Here is an 11,468-nt window from a genome sequence, read left to right on the forward strand (position 1 = left end):
GTTTCCATGACCCACTGACATCAAGTGATCTATCAATCTAAAAATCTTGTAAGTTCCAGTCTCTTCAATCTCTTCTCTTTCCTCATCATCACTTCGGAGGCCTTCCACTAGTCATCAATCGATGCTTTCAAGTCTAAATACAATGATGACTTAGACTCTTCCCACCGAACTTCACTCATTTCTCTGTGCACAAGTCAGGTACTCAGATGTCAGGTAGCCCTACTTACTCTTTGGAGTTACCTCTCCCTCCCCCTGCTGACTTCAAAGGGAACCTCTGAAAGGAGAAATCCCGGCCTTATGAACAAGCCATTTTCAGTCTAAATCTCACATAACCTTTCCTGATCAAGGCTAACTTTGTATCTTGTTCCCCCTGCCACTTCTCTTCCACTCAATGTCTGCTGGGCACGGTACTGTCCAACCTGAATGCAATTTCTACTTGTAAACTCATCAAACTTGTTCAGAAGAGGCCTACAAACAACCTAGCTCTAAGACTTTTCTGTGTATTTCAAAACACACAGTAAGCATATTTCCTTGCTTTTACGAAGACAAAAGCATAGACAACTTGTGGGACATTTCCCCTAAAATCCTTACATCTGATTTTCCAGACAGATTCAGATAGCTCTTTGCAAGATGTAGGTAAGACAAGAGAGGAAAGGAAGCTCCTAAGGAAAAAAAAAAAAAAAAAAAAAAAAAGCTTTGGAAACCAGAAATCACTAAATGTGGTCTGGTGTTGCATGTGAACAGACGAACAAAAGAATTGGGCCACTGAATCTCAACTCAAAGATCTGCTATGCGCTAGCAGCCTGGTGACCTTCTACCAAACTAAGTTATGATAAGTTAAAGTTGAACCAACCATTCATTTGACCAGCAGTAGTTTTTAAAATGAACACGCACAAAAGCAAGAGCAGAACCTTACTTCTCAGATCTGGCAGACACGCTTTACTTCTTTACTCAAACCACCAAGGGCTCCATGATCTTCATCCTCACCTCATGATTTCTTCTACCCCAAATCATTAAGTGTGACAGGAAGAAAGCTTTGGCAAGCACCCAAATGTCTGTTTCGAGAGCATTAGTATTAGAAACCCTAATACATACCTAATCATTGTACTTCCACACTCACAGACAAAACCAAACATTTATTTTCTGCACAATGGGGCCTGCTTCCCCCACTGCAGCTCTGAAAAGCAAGACAGTAAAATAAATTTCAGGCAAATAATTGCTCTCCACTTCCTATTGACCCCTCCGTTCTCCAAACATCCTCTAACCCAGATTATAAAACAAAGAAAAACAAATACCCTGTTATATAAACGTAAGCTATATTTGAAAATCTACTTGCCTGGTCACCAATAATAATGGGAAAACTCCTTAGTGAAAAATCATGTGTCATCTTTTTCCAGTGCTTTCATTAGAAATTTAAAACAATAAAGAAATACAACCAACCAACAACAAAAACAAAACAAAAAAAAAAGAAATAAAAATTTTTGTTTATGCTCTCAAGCCATTGCTGCTCCAGACAGATGAGGCAAGAAACTTAGAGGCAAGAAACTCCACTGCCCACAGGCAATGACCAGCAGTGGGTGCTCAACCCTGCTGTTTCCTGTCACCTTAATGGCAACAAGCTACAGATCACCTCTCTAAGAAGAGCTGATCATACTTGCTTTATGCGTCTATCGCCAGCCATAATGAACTGGAAGCAGCTTACTGATTAGCAAGGGAGACTAGCTGAGAGTGGATACCTCAATCAGCAGATAATGTGTGGGATACGAGTACTAGAGCAAGATCCAAGGAAGTACCTAATTCCCATTAATTCCAAAGCAATTCTCATCCCTTTCTTGACCTCATGGTACAAACAATCAAACTCTGGACCCTTGTAAGCCTTGGCTCCTAAATCCACCACCTCAAACGTAAAGCAACACAGAGAGGCAGGCACGGGGATCTCCTGCCCACCTAATCCTTCGTGAAATACAATGAAATTTGGAATGGCTGTGACTATGTCCTTAAAAATTATTTGTCCTAAATAACAACATGGTTTATTTTCTTAAGTGTGTTCATCCAAACTTGGATGAACACAGAGAGCAGCTATTTGTTCTGCTGGCTGTGCTTCATAGCAGCAGGAACACACAGGACTTCCTTTCATAGCTGTGATTTAGAGCTGTACTTGCAGGGGGTAAGCAGCAGGTGCATAGTCACAACTTCCAAAAAAAGTATAGACAGACTTCTTTTTCTAGTCCATGGGATATATATAAGAAAATTCTTAAAAATCACTTGCAAACCTCATCTTCATATAGAGGAACAGCTTCTAAACCAAAATAACCTTCAGCACTCTTCTTGAATGGGTTGTTTCCCCACAGTGTTAACACAGAGAGAAGGGCTCTGTGCCGCTTACGTGTCTCAAAAAGCTGGGGTTAACATCACACAAGAAAAAGCTCAAGTGACTTCAGCAATTCCAGACTCTTTCTACCCACAGAAATATCAGAAATATTTTTATTTTCTGATATATATATATATATTTTAATGACAGGAGCAAAAGAAGAGGTAGGAGAATGAATCAATTAGAAGCTGGAAACAGAGGATAGAAAAAGACAGAAAAGGATATGAGCACTTAAAAAGAGAGAGAGAGAGAGAGAGATGGAAAATAAAAAGGTGGTATTCTTTTTTATATTTTCACCTCACTGTGTTTTATTTCCTTCAGGCTTTTGTGCCAGAACTGTCCTATGATCTAATTTGACCTGGTCAACCATTTCACAGACTGTTAACCACCAAAAAATCATGCCTCTCCATTATAATTTCATCATATGTTCCATTTACTGTCACTACTGATCCTGTCATACACTACCGATTTCAGAATAGCTTGTATCAGGAATCAGTGCAGTAGAGCTAGCACAGATGTTAATCTCAAAGCATTTAAGTGATTATTTTTTTTTTAAATCAGGCTTTACTTTCCCCATAGCTATGTGTTGAAGCCTTTGTATGAATTACTTTTGCTAGAGAGTCTCCCTTCTAACATCTTCTAACGCATATCATTCTTTGTCAAATTCAAAGCAGAAGCAACTCTCTACCTTCCTAATTTCATACAAAAATACAAGAGCCACTCCATCAATCACTTTTTTTCTTCCCATAACAGCCAGTTCTTTTGGCTGTATATTCTGATAGCAAAAAATGCTTGACATTCACTTGAGGTGAACACAGCTTGAAGAAACTATGCTCTTTTCTTTTACTTTTTGAAAACAAATTCTAAGCATCACCAAGAAGTAAAAGACTCAGTTGCATTCCTCTGAACATGAAGTCTTTGATGTGAGGGCATATATACAGAACTGTTATAAGCTGATGCCCTCTGATGCGACTGTGGGTAACAATTACAGCAATAACTCCTGGAGCAAAATGGCACAGTCTGCAGTAATGAACAGCAGCAATACCCTTAGAAGAATAAAGCAGCTGGACCTCTAAGCACCTTAGCCTACACACAGCTGCCATACAACACTGTCCTAATGCTTTTGAAAACAACCCAAATGCCTCAATGCCAAACAATAAAGATACCTGTGATAAATCCTATTAGGTATTTCTATGGCTACCGCTGCTGTCGTATCTGAGAATGTAATATTCTACCAAGCATTTATTTTCGTATGTCCTTTGGCAAAAGGGATTAAACAAAGATGGAATTAACATCCAACTTGTTCAAAGTCACATGAAGAGAAGTCATAACTGGGAACTGAAGTTTCATCCACCCCCGTGTCCAAGCGTAGCATCCCATTTACTCCACAGATGCATCCTCTCTAAGGTATGTATATCTCTCTGTCATATAATCTCAAAATAAAACAAAACTAGATACATTTTGAAGAAAAACTGCAATAATATTCCCTCTCATCAGAAAGTGAATTAATCATTTCAAGGTCGAAGACAAAGCTAAAAACATGAAACAAGTATATACACAGCTGCATATACAACACCTGATTTCCAGACTCAAATTTAACTTTGAAAGCAGAAAATAAATCTCTGAATAAATACTGTCCAACTTTCCAGAGATATTTAGAATATCACCATCATGTATTCACACAAACTTAAACAATTTTTGCTACGACTTCATTGTACAGAGTTTTTAATGGCCGGGCAGAATAACATTCTGTGATTACGTAGTCCAGTGACATCTACATCCCTTCAAAAAGAAAAGGATCAAGTCAGTCATAAAACAAAGGGCATTCTGCTTCTCCTTAGACTATTTGACAGCATTAGGTAGAATGTTCTTAATCTTACAACTGAACAAGCACTGAATGATGAGCAAGTCATGCTCATGAGCCTTTTAACAAAGTCTCAGAGATTAAGTAAATCTTTTGTTTTGCAAAAAAGCTCATTTATAAGACGAACACTTAGCAGCCTATCTTGAAATACAAACTTACTCTACTGCAAAACAAAAATATGTACCACACCACAAGAGCAAAATTAGGAATCCCAAAGAGGACAGAAAATGAGGAAAGACATAGCTACAGACTTGTCACTTCTGTTCAGAATCTCTCTTTTCAGGGCTTTAAGAAGCAATTTCTAAACTGAACTTCCAGTTACTTGTACTGTTAAGGAATTTTAGAATGTAATAATTTCTAAGTGCAACGTGTTCTTAAAAAATCTACTGAAAAGCAGACAAAAATCGGAGTGCTTACAAGTACTGAAGAGCTCTTTTGAGAACACTACAATTGTTCTTGAAACAATGAGGAAAAATACAGTTGCCTATAAGAATCTAAGCAGGGCCTTGTTAAAAGCATATCCACCTGAAAAACAGGTATTGTGTAACACCATAAAATAAACTTCACCCATACAGGATGCTGCCGTTCCTTGAGTGTTTCTCCTATTCACATGTCTGATGGGCCTTCAAAATTGACAAGTTTGTGGAAAACCATATTCATAATACATGAGTAAAAACTGGATGAGACAACTCTTTTTGACTATTAAAAAAAATCAGAATCACTCTACTTACAATCCAGTATGCTATGCGCTTTAACTCTAAGAAAGCTTGCTTATTCTGAACACTTCCATCATTCTGAGCTAAATTCTGAGCTTTCCATCATTGAGAAATAAATGAAATATTACTAGAAAAGGAAAAAAAAAGTAACACTTTTTTCTTCCCCCTCCTAGAGGTTAGAAACAAAACTTGTATTAAACACATACTGTCAGCCACTTCTACTGTTTCTCTTGCTCCTCTCTTTACATGTGGACAGGAAAAAGGAAGACACAATAAATAAGTAAATAACCAAACCCTACATTATAATAATAATAATAATAATAATAATAATAATAAAGCCAATTCATACCACTTCAATGATTTTTTTATTTATTTATTTTTTTTAATTTGGGCTTAGTTTAGAATAAGATTTCTGCTTCAGTGTCCTCAAACACTCAGAAAGATATCCCCTTCCGCTGCTTCCATTTGGAAGAATTATATTGTATCCAAAATATAAACATAACTCCTCTTGTGACAACTTTAAGCCTACAATGCACATCTCTTGACCAAAACACTTGAGCACAACTGACTGAAGGGTGAGAGTGGGGAGCAATTCAGAGCTTGTTTAAAGAACGCAACTGGACACTCTGTCTCACATGGGAAGTGCTCAGCACAGGTCATTTCCATAGGCAATCAAACCCTGACATCAACCAGTGGACTTGTTGGCAGTCTCCTGGGGAGTTCAACAGGGGAAATGATTTAATTGACATGAACAACAACAACTTCTGCACTGCAAATACTGAAGATCAAAAGGCTTTTTCTTTTTATTGGCCATGAGAGGGCTGCTTCCAGCCCTTGGAAATACTCATTTCTGTATTTTCAAGCATGTCTGTATCACAAGCCAAAGCTGGGAAGACTACAGCAGTGCAAAAAGATGGCAGTTCCAGGGGAAAGGAGTCCCTGGTGCCTTCCCCAAAGCCACGTGATTGTCCAAGATCAACAAGCTCTGTCCTACACATCTTGCAGAAGATTCTCCTCTTTCCTGGCGCTGTGTTTAGAATAGCAAGCCAGAGTTACCTTGGCAGAATCAGCAAGCAAGACCTCATAGATGTTGTGTAAGTCCCAATACTCCAGTTTATTAGTGAAAAGCCTAGCTGTTTTTAAACTTTCTTATTTTTTGGAGCCCATAGAGGGTCCAGGACTGGTACACACCCTGACACAGTAAGTTTAAACCTACTGGCAACAGACTTGCTTTTATGAAGTCTCTTCCAAAGATTCTTCAGAAATAACCCACTAACACCCAAGCCCCCACAGATGATACACTGAAAACCAGCACTCTACATCTCTCCCAGTGGCACAGCTAAAGCATGAAACTTGACCCTGTTCTTGTGAACCACAGCCAGCAAGGACAGCAGAAACCGGCAGCGTTCCACAGGCCCTCTCTCCTATTAGAACTGCTATGAGCTTGAGTTCAGAACAGGATAAATAAAGCACTACAGACTCCTGTCTTCCGATCTCCCCCATTTTCCCCATATGACTCTTCTAGACTCTTACTAAAGAGAAAAGACGGCAATGCAAAGTGGAAATACTGAATACAGCTACTTGCTTCCCCACGCAAGCTGCCATCACATTTTTCCAACCATCCCAGTCAGTACAACAATGCACAAAGGGAGACAGATATGGACAAAACACCAGTGAAGTTGGTCCAGGAGGACAAGAATTACTAGTAGATAGAGTATTCTAAAAATACAGTCATCTGCCTCCCAAACACATTCTGCCCCACTAAAGGAAAGTTTAGAGAATTAGCAAATCTTCACTTAATTCATTTGAAAACAAACTAATTCCTTCTCCTCTCAGCTTATACAGAACAAAATGAAAGATAAGAACAAAACGAAAGCTGTTCAAGCTCACTGTTTTTGCTCTGCCTACATTTTCCTTAAATCACACTCTGGTCCAATGCAAGTGTGACTTCCATCCTGATTGCTATTGAAATTTCGTGTTGTTACAATGCAGGCAGGCTACTAACAATGGACAGCCTGTAAGGAGAAATCTCTGTGCTGAGAAAAATCATGGAGCAGATCCTCCTGGGAGCTATGCTAAGGCACACAGAATAGAGGGAGGTGATATGCAATAATAGCATGGCTTCACCAAGGGTAGGTCCCATAGCCAACTTATGGCCTTGCGTCAATGAACAATGGAAGCACCAGTGATGTCATTCTATGTGGAATGGAGTGAGGCCTCTGACACGATTCCTCATAACACCATTCCCTCCATACTGGAAAGATATGGGCTTGATGGATGGATTGTTCAATGGACAAGGAACTGGTTGCAAGATCATACCTAGAAAGTGGTGATAAATGGCTCAGTGTCCAGATGGAGATCAATGACATGGAGACCTGCTGGAGCATGTCCAGAGGAGGGCCACAAAAATCAAGTTATAGATATACCTGTTCATTGCAGGGGGGGGTGTACCACACAACCTTTAAGGGTCCCTTCCAACTCACACCATTCTGTGATTCTGTAATTTCAAGTTCTGAGGCAAGAAACAAGCATTCCCTGCAGAGTAACATAACTAACAGTGAACAGTGAACAGCGCACTGAAACTTGCAATGCAAATTAAAAAAAGCCAGACAAGATGACCCCCTACACTATGAAGGCTGCAAAATAATTAAACAAGTAAATAAATTTTCCCCTTGGTCAATTCTTTCTTGGTTCTTGTAGCTTTAAAGACAGTTGAAAGATTCATGTACTGCAAACACAGTTTGCAAACTGTTTCTTTCTGTTAGGGGACTTAAATCTTCACACCATAAATTGTGGCTTGGAAGTACTGGAAGGAAAGAGTTGCTTGTTCATTGGATCCGTGGCTTCAGGAGGAAAAAACATTTCATCTTCTTTAATGTCATAAGACATGACTAGTCAAGCTCTTGTATAAAACCCACATATTTAGAGTTTGGTGGTTAGCACGACCAGGTGTGTACTGCCTATTCCTCCAAGTTCTTCTGTTAGTCCCCCAGAAGGCAACAAGCCTAACTGGTTACAAATATAAGGTTGATAAATTACAAACTTTGCCAGTTGGATAAACCAAGGAGTATAGCACTGTTCTTGCAAAACCTACACTAAGTGGAAAAAGAAAATCTTAAACAGTGTCAACGATATGATCCTCTTTGTCGATCCAAATGCAGCAGTATAGCTGGGAAGTGTAAAATAGCTTTAGAAAATAATGCTCAAATGTCTTAACCATTAAAAATTCATTTTCCAAAGAATACCACCTCCTTCCCCAGTAGTTCCTCACATTTAGGCACATACAATAAGAGCTTTTAAGCACCTGAGGAGCTCCTCCCAATAAATGGTCAAGTCCCAGTGTCTTCCAAACTGGCCACCCGCAGGCCTCAGGATGCTTTCCAGCAGAGACAGCTACAGTTCTTCATGCAGCAGATCCCACTTTTACAGCCTGGATCCCTCAAGACCACAAACTGAGAAGCTGTCTAACAGTGCGCTCCTCGCAAACTATTTGTGCACAGTAGCGTTCATCCTTGATGAAGATAAAATTCAAAAAATTGGGACCAACCTTGCTTTGAAAAATAAGTATCTGTATTCGATCCAAATAAAACATCAAGCAATTGTATGGAATACCTACTTACACCTTGGTGGAAAATTTGTCTATTTCCTCTGTAGTGTAGGAATTTCTTCATAACCAACACTAAATTAAGAAAAAGGCAGGCAGTAAAACCCAAGCCAAAATGGCAATACTCTGTTGTGTTTGGGAAGCAACATTCAAAGTGCTCCTTCTCCTGTTCTGACTTGAACCTCCGTTCATGTTTTTATCCACTTTGAGTAGAACAGCAGAGGATGGACTGGAAGAGATTCCTGTTCACGTGTCCCTCTGACAAAACAGAGACAACCTGACCTGAGGTGCCCAGGATTTCAGCTACTGGAACTCTGGCAGGACAGGCAGACCTCACTGGTCTCCCTCACATTGCATTTTTTTCCCCAATACCTATCTCATCAACATTTGCTGTGTTGCAACATATGTCTGTTGCCTCTTGTCCCATTGCTGCACTCCCAAGAGGTGCTTGGCTTTGCCATGCCATCAGCTGGTGACTGACTGCTGGGCTCCTTTTCCCTTAAAGAAAAGCAGAGTTCGCACACACAGCTGCGCTCCCAGGACGTTCATAAAACACATGCAGACTAATGGATTTTCAGCTTACACTTCTGAAATACAAGTGCCGCGCTTTACTTTGCAATTTGGTTGCAAAGTAACCTCGTCTATTACGGACTGCCTTCGCGGACAATCAATACAGAGGAGCTAACGCGGTATAAACTCACACTGCAAACTACCCTAGTAATCCTCCCATCCGGAAAACCCCTCGGTTTTTTTTCCCTGTTTGAACGAGCCCGGCCACTGATCGGTACTGACCTGACCTCGAGGAATCACCCTCTGTATTGACCTGACCTCGAGGAATCACACTGCTTTCCACCACTTCCCCGTCAGGCAGGGAAGTAACCCTCAGCAAGGCAGAAATCGGGCACGTAGCGAAACCCCGGTGCCATGTGTCATTCGGTTTCTGTCCGACCGCTCCCGCACACACCTGAGCGCGGCAGCCGCTCGCAGGTCGCTCTACGCCCGGACTTCCTCGTTTGTAACCCCCGGGCACTGCGCGCAGCGCCCGTCCCGGCTCCGCAGCTCGGAACAGAGCTCGCGCGGCTCCCACAGCCGGAGATGCGTACCGCCGGCGGGCAAACAAAGGGGCATCCCCAGCCACAAAGCCGTTCCGGATTTAAGGGAAGAGCCTCAAAGGAGCTCTATCTTACGTTAACTCGGGAGAGAACCCGCTCCCGCCACCCTCCTCCCGAGAGCCGCCTGCGAGCTGCCCCTTCGGACGTGCGGCGATGGGGGGCAGAGCCGCCGCCGCCGCCGCCGGCGGCGCTCCCCGCGCAGCCCCCGGAGCTCCGCCGAGCAGCCGGGCCGGGAGAGGAACGCGGAGAACCGCAACAAGTGGCCGCGCTGCCGCGGGCCGCGCTTACCCAGATAGTGCCGCAGGTCCAGCAGAAAGTGCGGGGGTCCCCCGTTGAGCTGGTAGAAGAGGGAGCCCACGCAGAAGAGCAGCAGGGCGGCCATGCAGAAGCCGTAGTCGCGCAGAGAGAGGAAGGGCAGCAGCGAAAGGGGCCGCCGCCGCTTCCAGCCCCCGCCCTGGCTCGGGCCCCCTGCCGCCGCCACTGCCGCGGGGGGCCGGGGCGCAGGGCAGTCCCCGCCGCCGCCGTGCTGCTGCTTCTTCTTCATGCTACCCCCGCCGCCGGCTCACGCTGCCCGCCGGGCAGGGCGCATCCTCCATCCGCCTGCTCGGCTCCGGCTGCCCGCGGCGGGGAAAGTTCGCGGTGACTCAGGGGGCCCGTCCCGTCCCCATCGCCGGCTTCCCCCGGTCCCGTGCAGGCGAGAGTCCCGGCGCTGCGGCGGCGGCTGCTGCGAAGCGCCACTAAGGGGAGGGGAAGAAGGTGGTCACCATCCCGCTCCCTGGGGCTCCTCTCCTCCTCCTCCGCCGCCGCTCTCTCGCTCCCTCTCTCCGCTCGGCCTCTCGCTCCGGTGTCAAGTTACAACCCCCACTTCGCCGCCGACGGCCTGCGGCTCGCGGCCGAGTCGCGCGCACGGCGCGGCCCCCGCAGCTCACCCCGGCCCGGCCCCGCCGTCCTCCCCGGCCCGCCCCGGCCCCCGCTCCCGCCGCGCGGCCGTTGCCTCCTCGCGAGCGACCCCTGCGGGCACCGCCGGGCGCCGCCAGCCTCCACGGGTCACCTGCCCCGGCCACCCCGGGTTCGCGCGGGCAGCGAGGCGGATCCCCTCGGATGTAGCTTCGCGGGAGCAGCGGCGGGGCCCGGGCGGCCCAGGGGAATGCTCTGCACCCGATGGGGGCTTCGTGCTCGTGTGAGGGGTGAGAGAGCTCGTTCATCGGTTGCCCTTCTCACAGTCCAGTGACAAAACTGATTTCTGCTGGACAGGGGGCTTTAGACAAGTATGGAAAATCACCAAATTCAGATCACTCAGAACCTCAGTCTGACCCCCTCTGCATGTGGCTTGAGATACAGTCTCTAATTGCTTGATGATGCAATTTTCCCCACACAACTGCTTCCTACAAGGCATAGGCTGCGTGGCTTTCATTCAGCACTGAGTCTCATTCTCTCCAGACAACATATGTCCCCAGGGTGTCCTGATGGCTGTTGGGAACCCTTCATGTTGCTTGGCACTGCAGCAGAAGTATGCTTTCTCCTGTCTGGAGGATGCTCTACCAGGGCCACAATGGAGAGAAGTGTTGGGGCTGTCAAGCACTTTTTCATTTTTCCCCTTCCCCTTCATAAGATCACATGGTCTTCTCTTTCATTTTTAGACAGCAGTGTGGTTTGGGAGAAAAATAGGAAACCATGACCCATGCACAACTTGCCAGGTCAGAAACCAAAAAGCAATTGCCCGTTTCCTTTTCAGGCTTAAAAAATGGACCATGAATTAGGGGGCCTGACTCATAATATTTCAGCACTTACAGCTGGAAGT

The 11,468-nt window shown here is 44.5% G+C and overlaps 1 protein-coding gene across 1 annotated transcript in view; it reads right to left on the reverse strand.

The window, feature by feature from the left end:
• Positions 1-10,211, reverse strand: part of UST (uronyl 2-sulfotransferase) — a 156,738-nt gene extending 146,527 nt beyond the window's left edge. The window contains exon 1 of the mRNA XM_042822417.1: positions 9,956-10,211. Coding sequence (XP_042678351.1) covers positions 9,956-10,211 — 256 coding nt within the window. The remainder of the gene's footprint in view (positions 1-9,955) is intronic.
• Positions 10,212-11,468: the final 1,257 nt, after the last annotated feature.

Source organism: Centrocercus urophasianus, unplaced genomic scaffold (assembly GCF_019232065.1).
Source record: "Centrocercus urophasianus isolate 14NV4802_14NV808 unplaced genomic scaffold, USGS_Curo_1.0 seq_10, whole genome shotgun sequence".
NCBI lineage: Eukaryota > Metazoa > Chordata > Aves > Galliformes > Phasianidae > Centrocercus > Centrocercus urophasianus.